The sequence below is a fragment of the Coregonus clupeaformis genome, chromosome 17 (assembly GCF_020615455.1).
Source record: "Coregonus clupeaformis isolate EN_2021a chromosome 17, ASM2061545v1, whole genome shotgun sequence".
Taxonomy (NCBI): domain Eukaryota; kingdom Metazoa; phylum Chordata; class Actinopteri; order Salmoniformes; family Salmonidae; genus Coregonus; species Coregonus clupeaformis.
Window position 1 is genome coordinate 45,874,565 of NC_059208.1, and position 26,538 is coordinate 45,901,102.

General features: G+C 47.2%; 1 protein-coding gene across 4 annotated transcripts; it reads left to right on the forward strand.

The window, feature by feature from the left end:
- The first annotated feature begins 1,494 nt into the window (after positions 1–1,494).
- pum1 (pumilio RNA-binding family member 1) lies at positions 1,495–26,538 on the forward strand. Of its 4 annotated transcripts, none has more exons than XM_041903446.2 (24): positions 1,495–1,607; positions 4,448–4,620; positions 4,798–4,920; positions 5,740–5,808; positions 7,523–7,628; positions 7,750–7,940; positions 8,237–8,406; positions 8,534–8,807; positions 9,400–9,493; positions 9,660–9,758; positions 9,975–10,117; positions 10,391–10,529; positions 15,520–15,657; positions 16,113–16,298; positions 16,654–16,758; positions 16,982–17,224; positions 17,362–17,629; positions 18,062–18,191; positions 20,429–20,563; positions 21,155–21,292; positions 21,767–21,892; positions 22,139–22,260; positions 23,580–23,772; positions 23,997–26,538. In XM_041903446.2, the coding sequence occupies exons 2-24, from the start codon at positions 4,459–4,461 to the stop codon at positions 24,126–24,128; spliced, it is 3,486 nt and encodes a 1,161-aa protein (XP_041759380.1). In that variant the 5' UTR covers positions 1,495–1,607; positions 4,448–4,458; the 3' UTR covers positions 24,129–26,538. The 4 variants fall into 4 exon arrangements, with proteins under 4 accessions (XP_041759380.1, XP_045082323.1, XP_045082321.1 ...); XM_045226388.1 differs by having other exon boundaries at positions 7,526–7,628; XM_045226386.1 differs by having other exon boundaries at positions 1,496–1,607; positions 16,113–16,316.

The following is a 26,538-nucleotide window of genomic DNA, read 5'->3' on the forward strand; positions in this document are numbered from 1 at the left end:
TGAACAGAGTGCCCCGCGGTGGGGTTATGGTATGGCACAGGCATAAGCTACGAACAACGAAGACAATTGCATTTTATCCATGGCATTTTGAATGCACAGAGATACCGTGACGAGATCCTGAGGCCCATTGTCATGCCATTCATCCGCCGCCATCACCTCATGTTTCAGCATGATAATGCACGGCCCCATGTCGCAAGGATCTGTAAGCAATTCCTGGAAGCTGAAAATGTCCCACTTCCATGGCCTGCATACTCACCAGACATGTCACCCATTGAGTATGTTTGGGATGCTCTGGATCGACGTATGACAGCGTGTTCCAGTTCCCTCCAATATCCAGCAACTTCGCACACCCATTGAAGAGTGGGACAACATTCCACAGGCCACAATCAACAGCCTGATCAACTCTATGCAAAGGAGATGTGTCGCGCTGCATGAGGCAAATGGTGGTCACACCAGATACTGACTGGTTTTCTGATCCATGCCCCTACTTTTTTTTTTTAAGGTATCTGTGAGTAACATATCTATATCTGTATTCCCAGTCATGTGAAATCCATAGATTAGGGCCTAATTAATTTATTAAAATTGACTGATTTCCTTATATGAATTGTAAAATTGTTGCATGTTGCATTTATATTTTTGTTCAGTGTAGCATAATTTTCCATGATAGACCATGCATTTTTTGCTGCATTTAGTTTCCCGAGGATTCATCTCCCAAAAATGAACAAAAAATATTTTGGGATCTCAACCTACTGTTCAGTTAGAATAGTAGAATACATTTTACTATTCTAACAATAGTGCAATTTTGAAATGTTGTGCATCAGTGTTTTTCTTGTTATGTCAGTCACTGAGCCCATGTCAGCATATTTAAAAAAAAAGATTTAGTCTAGCCAGCTATCTAACCTTGTAGCAATCATGGTCTGATTACCGTTCAGGGTTTTTGTGTCCCCCACGCAATCAAAGTTGCCCATCCTTGGTTTAGTTTATTCTAGTGACAGTGACACACTAGACTAGCTTCACGGTTGAATGGTAATTTATTTGGTTGTAACAGGCTAAGCCTTACTTTTCACTATGGCTGTTGGTTCGTTTACGTTCCACCAGTCTAGCAGAGCATCCAGATCCAGCCTCGCGAACACCCTCTGGGCCTGTGTGTGGCTCAGCACGTTGCCATGGCTGTGTCTGGACTCCATCCATTACGGTCACGGTCCCCTGAACATGCTGTACCAACCGGAATAGCAGTATGTTTATTATAGAGGAACATCAGCCCCAGGGATCTGGGACTGTGAATAAACTGTCCACACTTACCTAACCACTGTTTGTGAGAGACCACGATACCTAATTATTAGTATATTTATTACTTTATGTTTAGGTTATTATTGTATTTTTGCCGATTGTGAGTTAGAATACAACATCATTTCAACAGAGCCACATAACAAAGGACTGGCAGTGGTGAGACGGTTGGCGCAATGAACCACACGCTCTCGCCCTCTTCCGTTCCCATGATGCAGCGCGTCTGCCTGTCTCTGAGCCGCCATGTTGTCGGAGTGAAAGCTTGGAAGTCTGGAAAGAGAACCGGGGTTGAAATCTGCGACCATCCGCCCTCTCCGCCTGTAAGTAGCCCTCTCCGTGGGCACAGAGACCCTCTAGCCGGATCAAACCACACATCGTCCGGTGTATTGTCTTTACCGGACTGGAACGAGAGTTTGGGCTGTTATTTTAACGGCTGTGTTGCCGCCTCCCTCCCCTGCCTCCTCCGGTTGTGTTGCTGTCTTCCGCTCTAGCCAGACAGCTCAGGCCTTTGTTAGCTAGCTTACATCCGCGTCATGGAGACCTGTAGAGCCTGAGTGCACGGCAGACAGCGCTCGCCTCGTGCCCCTCCCGGTGCTAGTAACGGGTCACCGGTGTGTGCTATCTCAGATAGAGGAGGTGTCGGGGCCGGGTTTGGCCAGTGTCGGACTGGGCTAAACTGTTCTCTGCCTTGGGAGGCCGTGTATTGTTGGTAATTGGGTAGCTAGCCACTGGAACCAGTTCCGTGGGTGGCATGCGACTTAAGCTAGTTAACGTTAGCCGCCTAGAGAACACCTTACATGGAGAACACAGCTAACTAGCTATATGTCAAAATCAGACAAACCCACATCTTTGCTTACGTCCATTTTCATGTCTAAATGGCCTCGTTGTTTTGTTTAGTTAGCTTGTTGGATGTTGTGCCTCAGCGACTGACAGCTAGCTAGATGGCACACAAAGCTACGTTCTGCTTTTGTTGTTCTGGTACGGGTGGACAGAACAGTATATCGCGGTGATAATCGATCCCGGTATTAAATAAGGATTAACCCAGTTATAGCCAACAATGCCTATTTCCGGGTGGCGAACATAACGACTCGAGCGTGATGAACATGAGACTGTGTTACTGATTTCCGGGTGTTTCCAAATAGGTTGCTAACGTGACTTTCCTATCATGGCATACACCGCTGTTATCTACTTTAATGGAATAACGTATTTTTATGCTATTTTCATGCGAAACAGACTGGGAGTATTAATTTTTTTATTTCAAGTGGTTGTCTTGAAGCGGTGTTGTCTAGATGGCAGGAGCTAGCTTGCTTGCTAGCTAACGATACCTGCAGAGGGGGGCGTGTTTGTTAAGGCATAGTTCAATGCTGGGAGGCTTCTGCTCATTGTCATGTGTGTCTGTGGTTGATAGGTGTGTGGACACCTCGGAGCCATGATGGAGGTGTATGTGAGGTAGAGAGAGGTGTTGTGGGATTTGACAGATTCAGGTGGTATTTCCTAATACTCCTCTTCTCCATCTGTGTAGCAGTACCAGGCCTTATTATTCAGACAGAGGTTGAAGCGGTTCAATTATAAATAAAACATGGAAACAGAAACATTGAACAGACCACCTGGTTGTCTAGATAGAAAATACCTTACCACTGAACACTCCTCGTCTGAGTGGGTGGAATCCACATCACCTGAGGTGTAGGCTGTTGGAAACTGTTTTCTCCAAGCGGAAAAACGTTTTGTAACGAAAACAAGCGTTTCTATTGGGAAAATTGAGGTAGGTCCCTCCCTGTTTGGTTCTGTTTGCTTCCATTTGGTTCCTAGAGTAAACAGTAAACTGTTGTCTGTTGCAAACCGTTTTGCAACGGTCTGCGACTAATGAATACACCCCTGGCAGGCCACTTTCAGCAGGACACAATGTTGTGGAATGTTGCAGATGTCATGAGTACAACTGACGTGAATATTTTTTCTGCAAGTTAGAAAAGCATGTTTGCTACAGAATATAATCGTATAGGAACGTTGCACAACCCAGTAGTCAATGTTCCTATGGTCTACTGATCAAGACAAGTGATGCCCTTTAAAAACAGTTGTTGAACATAAGTAGGCTCACGTATCCAAGCCAGCTGAGCACATAGTAGAACATGTATAAGAAACAGGCGTGCCTCCTGAAATGTGACACAACGCAAGCATTTGCTGCAGAATCATGAACAGTAAACTGTATCAGAATGAGTTTCTGTCTAACATGTCATGGAGGTCTACATAAGAGGAAATACACCAGACTTCTAATGTTACCCACCTACGTTACCTATCTACCTTTAGAGCAGGGGTGTCAATCTCATTCCAGGGAGGGCCAAGTGTCTGCTGGTTTTTGGTTTTTCCTTTCAATTAAGACCTAGACAACCAGGTGAGGGGAGTTCCTTAGTTATCAATTACCTTAATTAATCAATCAAGTACAAGGGAAGAGCGAAAACCGGCAGACACTTGCCCCTCCGTGGAATGAGTTCGACACGTGGTTTAGATAATTTGTAACTACTGAAAGGGAATGGGCTAGTGGTTATGTCATGGTTTTTCTAAGTAAATGAGTCAGGCTTCAGTTCCATTTCAAACTCTTGTCTGTCAGTTGAATCGAACATAGAAATCCCAGACGAGAGTCATGAATTGACAAAGTAAAGTCGAGATGGAATTTGACCCCAGCTTAGCGCTGGGGCTTTGTTTGTTTGTTTGTGTGTGTGTGTTATTTATGACACTGTGGGTGATTTGCACAATGCTGGGTATGAAATTAGTGACTGTCCCTCTCAAAAATTGTTTTTTTCCAATCCCTCCTGTAGGTTTTTTCCCAATCCCTCCTGTAGGTTTTCTCCAACCCCAGTTGTAATTAACCTGATTCACCTTATCAACCAGCTAATTATTAGAATCGGGTGCGTTAGATTTGTGTTGGAGCGAAAAACTACATGACGGTAGCTCTCCAGGAACAGGGTTGGAGAGCCCTGACTTAGAATATGTCGTCATTTATGTTGTGGAAGTTGAGTCCACTGGCTGGAGGACATAAATGTTGATTCATTGCAGTCCCTGCAAGTGTGTTCCAGATTGTGTTTTAAGGAGTGTAGCTCGTGTGTGTTTGGAATGAGGTGTGTGTGTCACTAACGGTGTGTGTGTGTCTCCCTCTTTTCAACAGGCCTTGGTGGAATGAGCAGTGTGTGTGTGTTGAAGGGTAAAGCAGTGCTCTGGCAGGACTCGTTCAGCCCCCACCTCAGAACTTCAACTCCCAGCATGCCCGTGGTGCTGAGCAGCGGAGGACACGCCCCCCCGGCCGGACTGACCCCACATGCCCCGTCCCCTAGCCAACAGGTAAAGGTGGAGACGGATACAAAAACACACAAATGCATATAGTAGGTAGACACAAATGTGGTCTCCTCTTTATACATTACATGTTACACAGACTGACAGGCGTGCAGACAAATTTAATAGTTTCTGGTGCAAAAGTGGCGGGGGCGGAGGCGTTAGCTAAGTGTGCCTGTGTCGCAGGGCGTGGCGGGTGCGGGTCGGTCTCAGGATGATGCCATGGTGGATTACTTCTTCCAGCGGCAGCATGGGGAGCAGCCTGGGAAACACCGCTGGCCCACTGGGGATAACATCCACGACAGCCAGGTACTAGGTGTGTGTGTGTGTGTGTGTGTGTGTGTGTGTGTAAAATCAGAAAATGGTCCGGGTTAATGTGTGTGAGTGTATAGCCCTAGTCTTTACCGACCGTCTCTCTGTGTGTGTGTGTGTGTGTGTGAAACCTTGCCCCTCTCTATATAGGTGCACTAGGTGTGTGTAATAACCTTGGCTCTCAGTAGGGGTGATTATGTGTGGTACTCTAACATTGTCTGTGTCTGTAGGTGTGTTTGTTGCTCAACCTTGTCTTTCTGTTGGGGTGTGTGTGTTACTCTAAACTTCAAATCAAATTTTATTTACCACATACGCCGAATACAACAGGTGTAGACCTTACAGTGAAATGCTTACTTACAAGCCCTTAACCAACAATGCAGTTTAAAGAAAAATAAGTGTTAAGTAAAAAAATAGATAAGTAAAAAATTACGAATAATTAAAGAGCAGCAGTAAAATAAAATAACAGTAGGGAGGCTATATACAGGGGTACTGGTACAGAGTCAATGTGCGGGGGCACCGGTTAGTTGAGGTAATTGAGGTAATATGTACATGTGGGTAGAGTTAAAGTGACTGCATAGATAATAAACAGAGTAGCAGCAGCGTAAAAGAGGGGGTGGGGGGTACAATGCAAATAGTCCGGGTAGCCATTTGATTAGCTGTTCAGGAGTCTTATGGCTTGGGGGTAGAAGCTGTTAAGAAGCCTTTTGGACCTAGACTTGGCGCTCCGGTACCGCTTGCCGTGCGGTAGCAGAGAGAACAGTCTATGACTTGGGTGGCTGGAGTCTTTGACAATTTTTGTCTTGTCTCTATCTGTAGGTGAGGTCGATGGATGAGCTGAACCATGACTTCCAGGCTCTGGCTCTAGAGGGGCGTGCCATGGGAGAGGTAAGGGGTCAGGTGTTACAGGTCAAGTAGTTTGAGGACCATAGACACTCAGCTTACCAAAGGCCATGTGATGGTGGTGGTGTTAGGAAGACCGTGTCCCAGAATAGTGTTCCGACATACAACATCCTGCTGCAATAGGAAGCTTCAGCATTGTAATGTTAGCTAGCAGTTATCTTGGTTGTCATTTAGCAAAGGAATTCAGAGGAAAATATCCTTACACTTCCCCTTTCTCTCTCTCCCCTCCCCTTTCTCTCTCTCCCCTCCCCTTTCTCTCTCTCCCCTCCCCTTTCTCTCTCTCCCCTCCCCTTTCTCTCTCTCTCCCCTCCCCTCCCCTTTCTCTCTCTCTCCCCTCCCCCTTCTCTCTCTCCCCTCCCCTTTCTTTCTCTCTCCCCCCTCCCCTTTCTCTCTCTCCCCCCTCCCCTTTCTCTCTCTCCCCCCTCCCCTTTCTCTCTCTCCCCCTCCCTTTCTCTCTCTCCCCCTCCCCTTTCTCTCCCCCTCCCTTTCTCTCCCCCTCCCCTTTCTCTCCCCCCTCCCCTTTCTCTCTCCCCTCCCCTTTCTCTCTCCCCTCCCCTTTCTCTCTCCCCTCCCCTTTCTCTCTCTCCCCTCCCCTTTCTCTCTCTCCCCTCCCCTTTCTCTCTCTCTCCTCCCCTTTCTCTCTCCCCTCTTTCTCTCTCTCTTCCCTCCCCTTTCTTTCTCTCTCTTCCCTCCCCTTTCTCTCTCTCCCCCTCCCTCTCTCCCCCCTCCCTCTCTCTCTCCCCCCTCCCCTTTCCCTCTCTCCCCCTCCCTCTCTCTCTCCCCCTCCCCTTTCTCTCTCTCCCCTCCCCTTTCTCTCTCTCCCCTCCCCTTTCTATCTCCCCCCTCCCCTTTCTCTCTCTCCCCCCCTTCCCTTTCTCTCTCTTCCCTCCCCTTTTTCTCCCCTCCCCTTTTTCTCTCTCTTCCTCCCCCCTCCCTTTTTCTCTCTCTTCCCTCCCCCTCCCCTTTCTCTCCTCCCCCTCCCCTTTCTCTCCTTCCCCTCCCCTTTCTCTCCTCCCCCTCCCCTTTCTCTCCTTCCCTCCCCTTTCTCTCCTTCCCCCCCTTTCTCTCTCACCCCCCTTTCTCTCTCTTCCCTCCCCTTTCTTTCTCTCTCTCCCCTTTCTCTCTCTCTCCCCTTTCTTTCTCTCTCCCCTTTCTCGCTCTCTCCCCCCCTCCCTTTCCCCTTTCTCTCTTTCCCCTTTTTCTCTCTTCCCTCCCCTTTCTCTCTCTCCCCTCCCCTTTCTCTCTCTCTCCCCTCCCTTTCTCTCCCCTTTCTTTCTTTCTCTCCTCCCCTTTCTCTCTCGTTCTCTCTTCCCTCCCCTCTTTCTCTCTTCCCTCCCCTTTTTCTCTCTTCCCTCCCCTTTCTCTCTCTTCCCTCCCCCTTTTCTCTCTCCCCTCCCCTTTCTCTCTCTTCCCGCCCCTTTCTCTCTCCCCTCCCCTTTCTCTCTCTTCCCCTCCCCTTTCTTTCTTTCTCCCCTCCCCTTTCTCTCTCCCCTTTCTTTCTTTCTCTCCCCTTTCTCTCTCCCCTCTCTCACCCTCCCCTTTTTCTCTCTCTTCCCTCCCCTTTTTCTCTCTTCCCTCCCCTTTTTCTCTCTTCCCTCCCATTTTCTCTCTTCCTTCCCCTTTTTCTCTCTTCCCTCCCCTTTCTCTCTCTCTCTCCCCCCTCCCCTTTCTCTCTCGCTCTCCCTCCTCTCCTCTACAGCAGCTTCTGACAGGTAAGAAGTTTTGGGAGAGTGATGAAGCGGGGAAAGACGGACCAAAAGGGATCTTCCTGGACCAGTGGAGGGACAGCGCGTGGGGGGCCACAGGTAAGACAGAGGGTGTCCCAGGATTGAAACGCCAATGGGTCACCACACCAAAGTCTGTGTCCAGCAAAATGTGTGCATGTTTGGAGACTGACAGTAGGGCACGCTCTTTCTCCTCCTCCAGACCACTCGGTGTCTCAGCCAATCATGGTGTCCCGTCGGCCGGGCGGTGGGTTCCATAGCGGCGGGGAGGTGGGCGGGTCAGTGATGTCACCGCGGTCAGAGAGTGGGGGGTTAGGGGTCAGTATGGTAGAATACGTCCTCTCCTCCTCTCCCGCCGAGAAACTGGACTCCTGCCTCCGCAAGGGACCCTACGTAAGTAGCCTAAACTCGTTTACATTCTATCATTCAATACCTTTATCACTATAACCAACACTCACTCACTCTTATCACTGACAACCTGGACTCCTACCTGCGCTAGGTTATATTGCATACGTAGTCTCGTTTAGCACTCCCTCGATCTCTCACTGGTTCATTCCTTCATACACTTATCTCTTGATCTCGTACTTTTATCACTGTGTATCACTGTCACTTCATTAATCAATCTCTCAATCACAATGTTCTCAATCTGTCCCTCCATCCATCTCTCTCTGTCTCTCTCTCTCTGACAGGGTCCGAGGGATGGAGAGGTGGAGGAGGAGAATAGGGAGAAACCAAAGGTGTTTGAAGTAGAGAAACTCAAGGAGATGGTCGAGGGTGAGGGTGATGTCATCAGTGATGTCATCAACCCTAATGGGCTCCCTGTGCAGAACGGCCTGGACGTGGACGTCAAAGAGTACAGGTACACACCCACACACACACACACACACTCTCTTACTCTGTGTGTGTGTGTGTGTGTGTGTGTGTACACACATTCACACCGGCATACACATCTCACCATGTTCCCTCTTCTCTTCCGCTCTCTGCAGTCGTCAAGGCCAGATGCCACCTGCGGGGCCAGACACTGACATGATGGGGGGTGTAGGGGGGTGTGTGGGTGTAGGAGGGGAGGGTATGGTCCCCATGGGAGGAGGAGGAGGCGGGGGTCCCAAACCCCAAGAGGACTTCTCTGGTGTGGAACAGGGTGTTACTATGGCTACCATGGAGTCTGTGATGGAGCCTCTGCAGTTTGACTACAACTCCCAGATGACCATGGACTCACAGCCCACCGTGGGGCTGTTTGACTACAGCAACCAACAACAGGTGTGTGTGTGTGTGAGAGATGACGACGACCACCATGGACTGCTGGACTACGGCAACCAGCAGATGTGTATATGTGTATATACTATGGCACCCCAACTTGCGGCCCACGGGTGTTTTTATTTGCCCTCCCAAGTTTTCTGAGCAAAAATGTTGTTTTTGTTTAATTTTTTATTGTTGAACTTAAAAGACTGTAAAAACACCAGGAAATCAGCTCCAAGTGATTTTAATTTTGGAAATCTGTTCCCATGTATTCCATCCCATAATAGAGAGACACGTGATCGTATTCAAATGTAAGCAAGGTTTGAAATGATTATGTTTTAGTCAAATATTATATATGTTTGGGCTTCTTGTGGTCAATTTGCAGTCTACAAATTATTACCGGTTTGAAGAATCTCAAATATAAAATATATTTTGATTTGTTTAACACTTTTTTGGTTACTACATGATTCCATATGTGTTATTTCATAGCTTTGATGTCTTCACTATACTACAATGTAGAAAATTGTAAAAAAAAAAAAAAAAAAACAGGAATGAGAAGGTGTGTCCAAACTTTTGACTGGTACTGTATATAATAACCAGTTTGTGTGTGTAGTTGTTCCAGAGACCCAATGCTCTAGCACTGCAGCAGCTGACAGCAGCTCAACAGCAGCAGTATGCCTTGGCAGCAGCACAGCAATCTCACATTGGTAAGAGACTGAGTGTGTGCGTGCGTGTTTTGTATGTTTTAGGGGAAAGACATGTTAAACATGATACTCTGCTGACCCATTCCTGGGCAGTAATTCAGTGACAAAAAGTTGTTCTTGGACTGGGTGTGTTCCTCTCTTACTGACCTCTCTTTGTGTGTGTTTTCAGGTCTGGCTCCCGCTTTTGTTCCCAACCCTTACATCATCAGTGCGGGTCCACCTGGAACTGACCCCTACGCTGCAGGACTGGCAGCTGCTGCAACACTGGGTAAGACACATACACACACACACACACTCACCTACCATTTCTATTCCATGTCCAGCGGCGATGCCTCCCCAGTACTATGGTTATATATATATATATATACACCATTTAGCGACTTGCAGTCATGCGTGCATACTTTTTACATATGCATACTCCCGGGAATCGAACCCACTATTCTGGCATTGCATGCGCCAACCAACTTACCGTGTGTGTGTTCAGGCCCAGCGGTGATGCCTCCTCAGTACTACGGGGTAACTCCATGGGGAGTGTATCCAGCCAATCTGTTCCAGCAACAGGCTGCAGCCGCCAGCAACTCAGCCAATCAACAGGCTCAAGGACAGAACCAGCAGAACCAACAACAGGTAATTTGCTCGCTATTGGCTAGACCTCTCCTCAACCTCTCCTATCTATCTCCCATTAGATAAAGCTACTGTCAGACATTTTTGCCTGTCTTTCAATGCTCACCACTTTGTGGTTGTAGATTGTTTCAGCATGAATAGAGTAAGTATTGATGCATTCATGCACATTATTTCGCCCAGTCATGTTGTGTCCATGGCATTTTACTAAGGATAACACCAGTCTCAGACTCTCTGCCCTCCTATTGGCCAATCCTTTGTGTATCCTGTGTTTCCTAGGTGATGCGTGGGGGCGGTAACCAGCGACCCCTGACCCCTAGCCAAGGTCAACAGGGTCAGCAGAACGACCAGCTGATCTCCGCCGCAGCTGTCAACTCGGCGCTCGCCTTCGGACAGGGGCTGGCAGCCGGCGTGCCTGGTGAGACACACGCATACAGACACTCACACACACGCATACAGACACTCACACACACACACACACACGCATACAGACACACACACACACACGCATACAGACACTCACACACACGCATACAGACACTCACACACACGCGCATACAGACACTCACACACACACACGCATACAGACACTCACACACACACACACGCATACAGACACTCACTCACACACACACATACAGACACTCACACACACATACACACACACACGCATACAGACACTCGCATACAGACACTCACACACACACACACACGCATACAGACACACACACGCATACAGACACTCACACACGCATACGGACACTCACACACACACACGCATACAGACACTCACTCACACACACGCATACAGACACACACACGCATACAGACACTCACACACACGCATACAGACACTCACACACACGCATACAGACACTCACACACACGCATACAGACACTCACACACACGCATACAGACACTCACACACACGCATACAGACACTCACACACACGCATGCAGACACTCACACACACACATGCAGACACTCACACGCACGCATACAGACACTCACACGCATACAGACACTCACACACGCATACAGACACTCACACACACACACGCATACAGACACACACACACGCATACAGACACTCGCACACACACACGCATACAGACACTCGCACACACACACGCATACAGACACTCACACACATACAGACACACACGCATACAGACACACACACACACACGCATACAGACACTCACACACACACACGCATACAGACACACACACACACACACGCATACAGACACTCACACACACGCATACAGACACTCACACACGCATACAGACACTGACACTCACACGCATACAGACACTCACACTCACATCCAGACACTCACACACACACACACGCATACAGACACTCACACACGCACGCACGCATACAGACACTCACACACGCATACAGACACTCACACACACGCATACAGACACTCACACACACACGCATACAGACACTCACACACACACATGCATACAGACACTCACACGCATACAGACACTCACACACACACACGCATACTCACACACACGCATACAGACACACACACACGCATACAGACACTCACACACACATACAGACACTCACACACACATACAGACACTCACACACACATACAGACACTCACACATGCATACAGACACTCACACACACACACGCATACAGACACACACACACGCATACAGACACTCGCACACACACACGCATACAGACACTCACACACACGCATACAGACACACACACGCATACAGACACACACACACGCATACAGACACGCACAGACTGCACACACGCATACAGACACACACACACGCACACAGACACACACACACGCACACAGACACACACACACGCATACAGACACACGCACACGCATACAGACACACGCACACGCATACAGACACACGCATACAGACACTCACACACACGCATACAGACACACACGCATACAGACACTCGCACACAGACACGCACACGCACACATACTGCACACACGCATACAGACACACACACACGCATACAGACACTGGCACACACACGCACACGCACACACACACACGCACACATACTGCATACAGACACACACACACACACGCATACAGACACACACGCACGCACACAGACACACACGCACGCACACAGACACACACACACGCACACAGACACACACACACGCATACAGACACACACGCATACAGACACACGCACACGCATACAGACACACGCACGCACACAGACACACACACGCACGCATACAGACACTCACACACGCACACAGACACACGCACACAGACGCATACAGACACACGCACACAGACGCATACAGACACACGCACACACATACACACGCACGCACACGCATACGCACGCACACGCATACACACACGCACACGCATACACACACACACACACGTATACAGACACTCACACACACGCACGCATACAGACACTCACACTCACGCACGCATACAGACACTCACACTCACACACGCATACAGACACTCACACACACGCACGCATACAGACACTCACACACACGCACGCATACAGACACTCACACACACACGCACGCATACAGACACTCACACACACGCATACAGACACACGCACACAGACACACACGCACGCATACAGAACACACACACACACACACACACACACACGCGCATACAGACACGCACACAGACACACACGCGCATACAGACACGCACTCACACACGCGCATACAGACACTCACACACAGACACACACACACATACAGACACACGCGCATACAGACACGCACTCACACACGCGCATTCAGACACGCACTCACACGCATACAGACACTCACTCACACACACACACGCATACAGACACTCACACACACGCATACAGACACTCACACACACACGCATACAGACACTCACACACACACGCATACAGACACTCACACACACATGCATACAGACACTCACACACACATGCATACAGACAGACACTCACACGCGCATACAGACACTCACACGCGCATACAGACACTCACACGCGCATACAGACTCTCACACGCGCATACAGACTCTCACACGCGCATACAGACTCTCACACGCGCATACAGACTCTCACACGCGCATACAGACACTCACACGCGCATACAGACACTCACACGCGCATACAGACACACTCACACACACTCACGCGCACACAGACACACTCACACACACACGCGCACACAGACACACACACACTCGCGCGCACACAGACACACTCACACACACTCACGCGCACACAGACACACTCACACACACTCACGCGCACACAGACACACTCACACACACTCACGCGCACACAGACACACTCACACACACACAGACACACTCACACAGACACACTCACACACACTCACACGCACACAGACACACTCACACACTCACACACAGACACACTCACACACACGCGCGCATACAGACACGCGCATACAGACACTCACACACACGCGCATACAGACACTCACACACTTGTGCCTGCATGCGCATATGCACAAACTCACACACCCCGGTTTCTGTTAGAACAATTTTGCACTGTGCAACGTGACCGGGAATATTTTCATTTACCGGCCATTTCAGAAATTTACCTGAACCATATGCATTAGGTGTGCAACCCATTAGGGTGTCCACCGACTGTGCTCAGAATGACAAATCACATTTAGAATCTTAACAGAATATTTAACTGCTGTAATGAACCAGCCAATTTTCTAACATTTGCCAAAATGCAATTAGCGGGAAAACACCATTCTAAACAGTGCACCTGATGAAAATCTCTGCTAGAGACTTAGAAAGAGGGAGAATCTAAAGATGCAACAACTAGGATGGTTTGCTAATATGGCTAGGATTGTGCCTTTGGCTTCTCTGGACAACCAAAGAAAGGTGATTAGGAAAACCAATCCAAACAAGATAAATGCTGGTTTGTAGCATATGAAAGGAAGTCTTTATAAAATAATTCCCTAGACTACTTTCAAGCAAGGTTAGACATGCCTCATAATATGAAGTGAAATGTTCCGTTTTCAAAATGCGTACTGCCTCCAGCTCACATTGCAAAGTGGTGGGTGACGCGCTGATAACATGCACATCGTTGCCTATTGCACTTGAATGGCGAATGGAAGGCGCGCTTCAATTACTAGTTGAGAAATAAAAAGTAGCTTGTTTTAATCGTGGCGATCAAACCAGTTTTTAATATGTTATTGCATTTAGAATTGTTGCACAATGACTGGGCTTATAAAAGCACATTTCACTCCAGCAGCTCTATTGCTGAGGTGATATTGCGCCCAAAATAGTCTCTCTCTGTAGGCTGTGGCTCTCTGTAGGCTGTCGCTCTCTGTAGGCTGTGGCTCTCTGTAGGCTGTGGCTCTCTGTAGGCTGTGGCTCTCTGTAGGCTGTGGCTCTCTGTAGGCTGTGGCTCTCTGTAGGCTGTAGCTCTCTGTAGGCTGTGGCTCTCTGTAGGCTGTGGCTCTCTGTAGGCTGTGGCTCGCTGTGGCTCTCTGTAGGCTGTAGCTCTCTGTAGGCTGTGGCTCTCTGTAGGCTGTGGCTCTCTGTAGGCTGTGGCTCTCTGTAGGCTGTGGCTCTCTGTAGGCTGTGGCTCTCTGTAGGCTGTGGCTCGCTGTGGCTCTCTGTAGGCTGTGGCTCTCTGTAGGCTGTGGCTCGCTGTGGCTCTCTGTAGGCTGTGGCTCGCTGTGGCTCTCTGTAGGCTGTGGCTCTCTGTAGGCTGTGGCTCTCTGTAGGCTGTGGCTCTCTGTAGGCTGTGGCTCTCTGTAGGCTGTGACTCTGTAGGCTGTGGCTCTCTGTAGGCTGTGGCTCTCTGTAGGCTGTGGCTCTCTAGGCTGTGACTCTAGGCTGTGACTCTCTGTAGGCTGACTCTCTGCAGGCTGTGGCTCTCTGTAGGCTGTGGCTCTCTGTAGGCTGTGACTCTCTAGGCTGTGACTCTCTAGGCTGTGCGTGTGTGATAAAATAGACTACTAAGGAAAATGCACACGCTCTAATTTCATTCCACAAAATTATGCAAATCAACCTTTAGACCGATAAGCATGACTGTCAAATGTATTTCCATTGACTGGTATTTCCATCAATTAATTAAGAAGCATTATTTAGCAATGGGATTGTTTTTTTTCTTCTCCCGGTCAATTTGGCCAACAACAATTTTACTTACCGCTTTTCATTTTTGTATTGGCCAAAAGCCGGCAATTACCGGTTTACGGAATCCCTGACACACACACATGTCTAACCCACTGTTTCCCAAACACGGTCCTCAGGACCCCAAGGGTTCATCAAGCTGTGTAGTGTTAGGGCAAAAACAAAACGTGCACCCTTTCGGGTCCCGAGGACCGAGTTTGGGAAACGCTGGTCTAACCCATGTGTTTCTCTCTGCAGGCTATCCCATGCTGGCTCCAGCTGCCTACTATGACCAGACGGGGGCGCTAGTGGTCAACACAGGATCTAGGGGCGGACCCGTACGCCTCATGGCCCCCGCAGGCTCTGTTATTATCTCTCCATCCGCTGCACAAGCAGGTAACACACTCCTCCATTTACACTATCACTCCATCTCACGCATTACTATCACTCAATCACCCTAATACAGTATCTCTCCATCACTTCTTCAGCCCATCAAACTCTCACTCCCTTATGACGCTTTATTCCTCTCTCTCTGTCCTCTCTGTCCTCTCTCTCTCTCTGTCCTCTCTCTCCTCTCTCTCTCTGTCCTCTCTCTCTCTGTCCTCTCTCTCTCTCTGTCCTCTCTCTCTCTCTGTCCTCTCTCTCTCTCTGTCCTCTCTCTCTCTCTGTCCTCTGTCCTCTCTCTCTCTCTGTCCTCTCTCTCTCTCTGTCCTCTCTCTCTCTCTGTCCTCTCTCTCTCCGTCTCTCTCTTCTACCTCTCTCTCTGTCTCTCTCTTCTACCTCTCTCTCTCTCCCCCCCCCCACTCCCTCTCTCTCTCTCTCGCTCTGCCTCTCTCTCTCTCCCTCTCCAGTGGCGGCTGCAGCAGCTGCAGGTGGTGGGGCTAATGGCGGTATGGGAGGTGGGGCCAATGGTCAGTTCCGAGGCATGCAATCCCAGCAGCCTCAGCAGCAGGGGGGAGGGGCTATGTCAGGAAACTCCTTTTATGGATCCTCCTCTCTCAGCAACTCCTCCCAAAGCTCCTCCCTCTTCTCTCAAGGTAGCCAAACAACGTACTGTGAGTGAAAACAAAACGGGTGACTTGACAGATGTTGTGTTCCAGACTAACTACATTGCAGCCATTGCAATGGTTGCATGCTGTTTCATTGTCCTCTCTCTCTCTAAGCATTTCACTGTTGTATTCGGCGCATGTGACCAATAAAATTTGATTTGATTTGATATTCCTATATCATAATGTGTTTAGTTGATATGTCAAATACCTATTCAGACGTGAGATCTAACAGGCGTCTGCAATGTAGTCAGCCTGGAACGTGGCCAAAATGTGTGTGCAAATATTATTTAATTTACCATTTAGATTCCAAGATAACGAAGGTGATATGTTCTTTTCTCTACAGGCTCCGCCCAGCCAGGCCCTGTCTCCGCCTCTCTGGGCTTTGGTCAGAGCAACTCTTCACTGGGAGCAACGTTGGGAGCTACGCTAGGAGGCTTTGGGACAGCAGGTGTGTGTGTGTGATGTTTTATTGTCTCAAATCTCTCTCCCTCTCTCCATGTGCAACCCAAGGCTGGTACTCAGTAGACTGGATGGAGAGGCTTCTCACTCTGTTTAACTATCTGTAGCCTGCTGTCCTCTGTGTCTGTGTGTATAACTCCCTCTACTTGCCAACTATAGTGACAGCAGTGTGTGTGTGTGTGTGTTTTAATGGTCTCTCTGTCTCCCTCCAGTGGCTAACTCCAGCGGTGGCAGTGGTTCTCGTCGTGACTCTCTGACCGGCAGTAGTGACCTGTACAAACGCACACAGTCGAGTCTCACTCCCATTGGCCATGGGGGGTTCTACAACGGAACCCTGGGCTTTAGCTCCTCCCCCGGGCCTGTTGGAATGCCCCTGCCCAACCAAGGCCCCTCCCATTCCCTAACCCCACCCCCCTCTCTGTCCAATCACAGCTCCTCATCCAACCTCAACCTGGGTGAGTGACGAAGTCTACATGCTGACATAAAACTTGCATTGTATTTTTGGAGTTAGTGTTATTATAACATTCTATCATTGTTATTATTATGTTATCCAATCAGTACTAACATCACTCCTCTCTGACCCCTCCCCCAGGAGGTCTGACCAATGGCAGCGGTCGTTTCATCTCTGCTGCTCCGGGTGCGGAGGCGAAGTATCGCAGCGCCAGTTCTGGCTCATCACTCTTCTCTCCCAGCAGCCAGCTCTTCCCGTCGTCACGGCTACGCTACGGAATGTCGGACGTGATGCCGTCAGGGCGGAGCCGGCTCCTGGAAGACTTCCGGAATAACCGCTACCCCAACCTGCAGCTGAGAGAGATTGCTGGGCACATCATGGAGTTCAGCCAGGACCAGCATGGCAGCAGGTAGAGAGACGTAGACAGCACAAATAATCTCTCAGCCCTAATCTCATCACCCCTGTCCAGTACCAAACACTAGTACCGAAACATAGACCTACTGTCTTATCCTCATTGATTGACTCCAGATGTTGTCTGCTTGGATGCTGGGCCTACCTACGTGAGGGGAGGCAGACTTTTAGAACTGGAATGTTATATTTATAAACCGTGGTGTCAATCCCTCTCTTTCATGTCTTTCATCTCTCTCCTCATCCCTATCTCCTGTCTCTCTCTTTCCTCCCCCTCTCCTTATTTCTCACCCCATTCTTTCTTCTCACCCCCCTCAATGCAATTCAATACACTTTATTGACATGGAACGTTTTGGAGCTTACATTGCCAATGCAGATATATAGGAACATGTTGAATCAAAGATGATAATGAAAATATCTCTCCCCTCTCCAGGTTTATCCAGTTGAAGTTGGAGAGGGCCAGCTCAGCAGAGCGTCAGCTGGTCTTTAGTGAGATCCTCCAGGCTGCCTATCAACTCATGGTCGATGTCTTCGGAAACTACGTCATCCAGAAGTTCTTTGAGGTTTGTGAACACATTATGATTGTATCAGACCCGTCTGTGTGTGTGTGTGAGCAATTTGTGTGTTTTTTTGCCAGGTACCTAATCCAGAAGTTCTTTGAGTTGTGTGTGTGTGTGTGTATGGGGGGGGTTGATTTCTAACAGGCCTGTCTCTGTGTGTAAATTGTGGGTTTTGACCGCTACAGTGCCTTCAGAAAGTATTCATTGACTTATTCCCCATTTTGTTGTTAAAGCCTGAATTCAAAATTAATAGATTTTTTTTCTACACACTACCCCATAATGGCAAAGTGAAAACATGTTTTTAGAAATAATTTTCAAATGTATTGAAAATGAAATATAGAAATATCTCGTTCACATAAGTATTCACACCCCTGAGTCAATACATGTAAGAATCGCTGTTAGCAGCGATTACAGCTGTGAGTCTTTCTGGGTAAGTCTCTGTAAGCACTTTGCACACCTGGATTGTACAATATTTGCCCATTTTATTATTTTTTAAATTCTTCAAGCTCTGTCAAGTTGGTTGTTGATCATTGCTAGACAGCCATTTTCAAGTCTTGCCATAGATTTTCTAGCAGATTTAAGTCAAAACTGTAACTATGCCACTCAGGAACATTCAATGTCTTCTTGGTAAGCAACTCCAGTGTATATTTGGCCTTGTGTTTTAGGTTATTGTCCTGCTGAAAGGTCTCCGTGTCTGTTGGAAAGCAGACTGAACCTGCTTTTCCTCTAGGATTTTGCCCGTGCTTAGCTCTATTGTTTATTTTTGTCCTAACAAATTTCTTAGTCCTTGCCGATGACAAGCATACCCATATGCAGCCGCCACCATGCTTGAAAATATGAAGAGTGGTATTCAGGACATGAAGTTAATTTCTTTGGCAAATTTTTTTGCAGTATTATTTTAGTGCGTTATTGCAAACAGGATGCATATTTTGGTATATTTTTGTTCTTTACAGTCTTTCTTCTTTTCACTCTGTCATTTAGGTTAGTATTGTGGAGTAACTACAATGTTGTTGATCCATCCTCAGTTTTCTCCTATCAGACATTAAACTCTTAACAGTTTTATTTATTTATACATTTTTCCCCCCTTTTTCCCCCCAATTTCGTGATATCCAATTGGTAGTTACAGTCTTGTCCCATCGCTGTAACTCCCATACGGACTCGGGAGAGGCGACGGTCGAGAGTCATGCGTCCTCCGAAACACGACCCTGCCAAGCCGCACTGCTTCTTGACACACTGCTCGCTTAACCCGGAAGCCAGCCGCACCAATGTGTCGGAGGAAACACCGTCCAACTGGCGACCGTGTCAGCGTGCATTCGCCCGGCCCGCCACAGGAGTCGCTAGAGCGCGATGGGAAAAGGACATCCCGGCCGGCCAAACCCTCCCCTGACCCGGATAACGCTGGGCCAATTGTGCGCCGCCTCATGGGTCTCCCGGTTGCGGCTGGCTGCAACACAGCCCGAGATCAAACCCGGATCTGTAGTGACGCCTCTAGCACTGCGATGCAGTGCCTTAGACCGCTGCGCCACACGGGAGGCCTCTGTAACTGTTTTAAAATCACCATTGCCTCATGGTAAAATCCCTGGGTGGTTTCCTTCCTCTCCGGCAACTGAGTTAGGAAGGACGCCTGCATCTTTGGGTCTATTGATACACCATCCAAAGTGTAATTAATAACTTCATCATGCTCAAAGCGATATTCAATGTCTGCTTTTTGTATTTTTACCCATCTACCAATAGGTGCTCTTCTTTGCGAGGCATTGGAAAACCTCCCTGGTCTGTGGTTGAATCTGTGTTTGAAATTCACTGCTTGACTTAGGGACCTTACAGATAATTGCATGTGTGGGGTACAGAGGTTAGGTAGTCATTGAAAAAATAATATTAAGCACACAGAGTGAGTCCATGCAACTTATTATGTGACTTGTTAAACACATTTTGATTCCTGAACTTATTTAGGCTTGCCATAACAAAGGGGTTGAATACTTATTGACTCAAGACATTTCAGCTTTTCATTTGTAATTAATTTCTAAACATTTCTAAAAACATAATTCCACTTTGACATAATGGGGTATTGTGTGTAGGTCAGTGACACATCTCAATTTAATCAATTTTGAATTCAGGCTGTAACACAACAATATGGGAAAAAGTCAAGGGGTGTGAATACTTTCTGAAGGCACTGTACATCATCAAAAAGTGTGTGTGTTAACTGTTCTCTCTCTTCTCCCCCTCTCTCTCTGTTTGTGTAGTTTGGCAGTCTGGACCAAAAGCTGGCTCTAGCAGAGAGGATCAGGGGTCATGTCTTGTCTCTGGCCCTGCAAATGTACGGCTGTAGAGTCATACAGAAGGCCCTGGAGTTCATCCCCTCAGACCAACAAGTTATAGTACGTATTGTACTTTATTTTTTGATTTCACCTTTATTTAACCAGGTAAGCCAGTTGAGAACAAGTTCTCATTTACAACTGCGACCTGGCCAAGATCAAGCAAAGCAGTGCGATAAAAACAACAACACAGAGTTACATATGGGGTAAAACAAAACAGAAAGTCGAAAATACAACAGAAAAAATATATACAGTGTGTGCAAATGTAGCAAGTTATGGAGGTAAGGCAATAAATAGGCTATAGTACAAAATAATTACAATTAGTATTAACACTGGAATGATAGATGTGCAAGAGATGATGTGAAAATAGAGATACTGGGGTGCAAATTAGCAAAATAAATAACAATATGGGGATGAGGTAGTTGGGTGGGCTAATTTCAGATGGGCTGTGTACAGGTGCAGTGATCGGTAAGGTGCTCTGACAACTGATGCTTAAAGTTAGTGAGGGAGATAAGAGTCTGCCGAGTGTGTGCACATCGTCCATGTCTATGTATGAGGAACCTCCAAGCAAAGAGCAACTGTAGACTGTGTGCGTTGGTGTGTTTATCTATCTCTAACCCTGTGTGTGTGTGTGTGTGTGTGTGTGTGTTGCAGAGTGAGATGGTGCGGGAGCTGGACGGCCATGTGTTGAAGTGTGTGAAGGATCAGAACGGGAACCACGTGGTGCAGAAGTGTATTGAGTGTGTTCAGCCCCACGCACTACACTTCATCATAGACGCCTTCAAGGGACAGGTAGGTGACGCGAACACACACACACACCATCATCATCGCCTGCAGGGGACAGGTGGGTCACCATGGTAATGGCAACAGCAGCCCAGTGGCAGCCATCTTCCATCCACTGGCTACATGTCAAAATGATCATAAAGAGTGTGTTTGTAAAGAGATTATTGTGCCTGTGCTTAGCTGACTGTGGGAGAGTGAGTAATTTTTCAGCACACACAAAGATTGTCTGTATTGGATTGGGCTCTTGGATTTTTCAATTGTATCAATTTCCACATTCCTGTGTTTTTCATTCCCACACATCAGACAGCTAGTTGTGTAAATGTTAGTGATTGTTTGTCTAAATGGTTAAGTAGGTCATCGGGAATTGGCTTGTATCAGTCTTTCACTGGAGTGTGTGGGTGGTGGGTGTGTGAATGAGTCATCAGAGATTTAAGGTGTGTTAAGGTGTGTGTGTGCCGGTGTATAACGTGTGTGTGTCTGCAGGTGTTTGCCCTCTCCACCCACCCCTACGGCTGTAGAGTGATCCAGCGTATTCTAGAACACTGCCTTCCAGACCAGACCCTGCCCATTCTGGAGGAGCTGCACCAACACACTGAACAACTGGTGCAGGTAAAACACAGAGATGCGCACACCACCGGTTTGACCAGACATTTTGTTGCATCTGCTGATGTCCAGATCAGGACGTTGTCATTACACTGACATTCTGTATTGTGTTTAAGGCTGAAACTTCTAGAATTTGAAACTGCTTGAAACAAATGTTCAGCCTTGTCATGTAGCTAACGTAAATGCAAAACTCAGTGTGTAACTGTTTCTCTCTCTCTCTCTGTCTGTCTCTCTGTCTGTCTGTCTGTCCAGGACCAATATGGTAACTATGTGATCCAGCATGTGTTAGAACACGGCAGAGCGGAGGATAAGAGTAAGATAGTAGCTGAGATCAGAGGAAACGTTCTGGGGCTCAGCCAACACAAGTTCGCCAGGTACACACTCGCACATCAATCAATCACATTGGTTTATCATTTTTTCGGCATTGAGCAAATTTCAAGTCTGCTGAGCACAAGCTTGAATGTTAGAAAATTATGTGCAACTTCTGGCACGCGTTTACTGTGAACACTGAGGCTGTACCCACTTTAAGTTACAGTTATAACATTGGCCATGTAGGCTACTGTGGCTATTTGATCATAATGTAGGCCTACCAGAGTGGCCTACCATTAAAAAACTATGGAGAAAATGCATCCCATAACATTTTAACATGGACATAGATGTTCTATCATTCAGCCTACAGTAGCAGCCAATGTGTGGTGTTCAATGTAGGCCTACATTCCATGAGACTTTTGAAAACAACATGCAGGGCTTGACATTAACCTGTTTATCCACTAGTCCTTCAGACAAGGAGGTGACTGAACATGTTTGATGCAAGAAACCACTTTACAAAATAAAATGTATTATTATTCCCATACCATTATCACAGAGAATCAGACAATGATGCTACCCTCTGCCTATTGGCTACTCAAGCCTGTCTCAAAATACAACATAGCTTTTTTTCTGTCTTAAAAGGGGCAATTTACTTGACTTGCTTTTCAAAGATGGCTAGAAATGCATACGTTTTGTGCTCTTGTAGGAAGCAACCACTCCCCCATTGCTGACTAGAAATTAGCTATAACTGGGCTAATAACTCACTTAATAGCAAAGAATATGAACAAATGTGCACACGTGGCTACATGCAGCTCTCACTTTGATCTTAAAACAAGCTAATCTACTCACGGCCACTCATGCTGTAACAGTCCAGCTCATAGTGAACGGCACAGATCCATATATGGCAATGGTCTATTTGCATATAGGCCTACTGCAGCTCTTATTGGTTTGGCACACCAGTCTGTGTAGAGTATGGGCCTGAGTCATGCTTGTCAATGCAATAGAATCCTACATCCAATGCGCTCTGCCTAAAATAAAATATCTTGCACGGTTCGTTTTGTTTCGGTATGTTGCATTGAAAGTGGCTAATATTGAGTTGATTCGATCACAATTCCCACAGTAGAGGGGAAACGTTGATAGTGTTAACTAAAGGGGAAAACTAGAAAGTTGAGTGAAGTCTAGTCTCGTGCTTCTCTGCGCGGGCTGATATTTATTCTGCGCGACAGTCCCGGGAGAGCTGCATGCCCACGCGCAGCATATAGGGAACATTGTTAATAAACCCTATTTATAGCCGCGGTTGTCACAAAGTTACAGTTAACCTGGCCTAGACCGCAAAAGGCCATGCAGAATCAGTGGCTAACCCAGCCTCTCTTACTCTCTGCAGTAACGTGGTGGAGAAGTGTGTGAGCCATGCGTCGCGTGCAGAGCGGGCCGTGTTGATAGACGAGGTGTGTAGCCTGACGGAGGGGCCCCACAGTGCCTTGTACACCATGATGAAGGACCAGTACGCCAACTACGTGGTTCAGAAGATGATTGATGTGGCCGAACCAACACAGAGGAAGATCGTCATGCACAAGGTTGGGACCTGTTTGTGTGAAACAGTGTGTGTTTGAGAGAAAGAGAGAAGCAGTTTGTTTGTGTGTGTGTGTGAGCGACGTAAAGAGAGGGAATATAATAAATAATACATTTATTTTGTATAGCGCTTTTTCATTAGTGTTATCTCAAAGCTCTAAAAATATATGTATAAATGGTATGCAATTGTTTGTGTGTGTACGTATTTCTCCCCTTCTCGCCCCATCAGATCCGGCCCCACATCTCCACCCTGAGGAAGTATACGTATGGCAAACACATCCTGGCTAAGCTGGAGAAATACTACATGAAGAATGGAGTAGACCTGGGTCCTCTCTGTGGCCCTCCCAATGGCATCATGTAAACTACTACCCCTACACCCCCTTATTCCTTACACCCTTACACCCTAACTCTTACACCCTTACACCCTAACCCTTAAGGACAAGACGGACCAACAGGAACGTCAGCCGTGTGCAGTAGATCACCTGCTGGGTGTCGAGGAATGGTGGCCATTCAACATAAAGGACGGCCACCCTCTGTGCACAGCTGAAGTTTTATTGGAATGTCTTGTCTTCTGTACCATAACCCCTGGCCTATACCCTACATGAAGAACGGAGTGGCCCGCCTAATGGCATCATGTAAACTACTATCCATATTTACCCCATTATTCCTGACACCCTTACACCCTAAACCCTATACCCCCTCCTCCCCTTTATTCCCCTCCTAATGAGATAATGTAAACTACTATCCTACCCCCCAATGATGACATGTAGAACCCTCTTTACCTACTCCAACCCCTCCTGCTCACTCTTATCCCCATGGTAGCCCATTGGGAGTGGCCTGTCTAAACAGGAAGCCTTGGTTACTTTAGCCCCTCCCCCAACCCAAGTCCTACTCTGCTATAGTGGAGCTGTTTAGGGGGAGGCAGAGGGGTGAGGGGGAGGTGAGATGCGTCCCACCCCTCCATTCCTTCTCCCTTTTTTTGTTTTCCTTTATTCGTCTTTTAAATAAATTAGAATCATTTAACTTTTTTGCTACTGCTGCGGGCCACACACTTCTATGTCCTATCGCTACTATGGGATGGAACGAACGTATTTAATTTGTCTGACGTCGTCACCAAATCAGTCACACACACCTTACAATAACAGACACGCACACCACACACACATGCTACTCACCACACACACACGCACGCCATGAGCTTACCAGCACACAGATCATTTAGCATGGGAGATTAGTTTCCGGTCTTGCTTCTATATATAGCGTGTATACTTGGTGTAGACCTTTGCATATATATATATATATATATATATACTTTGTAGTTTTTCTGGTTTTTGATGTTGAATCTGTATCTATAATGTATCCTAGTAGTGAACACAATTTCTGACTGTATAATTGTACATTTGTAAACCCTTGTAATGTAAAAGTGATTTACCACCCTTTTTGGTATCAGACTATATAAAAAAAAAAAAAAACTCACGCATAAAACACATCTTAGAAAAACTCTTGTGCATTTCAGTGTATATTCTCACCTCATTGGTTGTGACATATGAGTTGTTGTATATTGTAAATTGTAATATCAATTTTTTGTTTTGAAAAGCCCTTTCTATACTGCGTAGTACTTGTATAAAGCCCCCCAACGCTCTGGTTTGACCTTCTACGCACTGCTTCAATAGAATTCACCACCTCCTCCCCAACCCCTGAACTACACCTCCCCAACCCCTGAACTATACCACCACCTCCCCAACCACCGAATTACACTGCAAACGTGGCGTGTCCGTTTACTAAACATCCTTAAGCCACAGATGAAACAAATCCAGTGAAATCAACGAGACGTGCTACACCAACACGTCAGTTGTGAAGCGAGTCTTTTTATACTTCAAGTCTATTTAAAACGCAGAGAGAGACGTGGCGTCTGACTGAAGTGTAAACAACTGATAAAGTGGTTTCCACCTCTTGTGTAGCAGTCAAAAAACATTACGCTTACGGAACACGCAAGACGTTTGCAGTGTAGTTTGGGGGTTGTTACCACCACAGGGGACACACTGTTAGTAGTAGTCATGTCTGCTTTAACATGAAGCTGTATTTGTTTTTTAGATATTTTATAGGAATGCTGAGGGGAGGGGGGTGAGGGGGTATGAGTTTAAAGGTTGACGCTGTGATATGACATCGTACACAATGGAGTGACTTCCTGCTTGCAGACATCAACAATGACCTATTTCAAATCTGCCAAGACTATCACTATTGGCTCTTCTCTTGAGGCATGATATATTAATTGTGTTGTTATGTCTCGAAGAAGGAAGTAGCTCCACTGTGTACTGTCATCTCTGAGTCTACCTCAAACCCCTCTATCCGCCCATTCCCCCCCTCCTCTCTCAGGGGGGGTAGAGTGAAACCATGGGTTGTACAGAAAAGAGGAGTGGTGTGTTTTTGTTTTTTGACCTATAATAGTCCTGTAAAAGTGATGTATCATATCATATATCTCCATGTCCCCCGGTAAAGACCGGGTGTCGCCTGTCTTGCCCTCTGTAACCATGATTACCATTGTGGCAGACGGCAGCGACGTGGTGTACATTTGGGGCACCGAGCCTTGTGTATATGAATAGGAGCACCACCTGTAACCATAATGTGTATAGTTATAACAGAAACCTGTGTATGTTTATTGCCTGGGCAACTATTTTTTGTAACTCCTGTTGTAGATTGTCTCTCTAAACAATGATGTGTGAGTCTTTATTTTGAAACAAAACTGAACAAAAAAACACTCAAAATTTGAA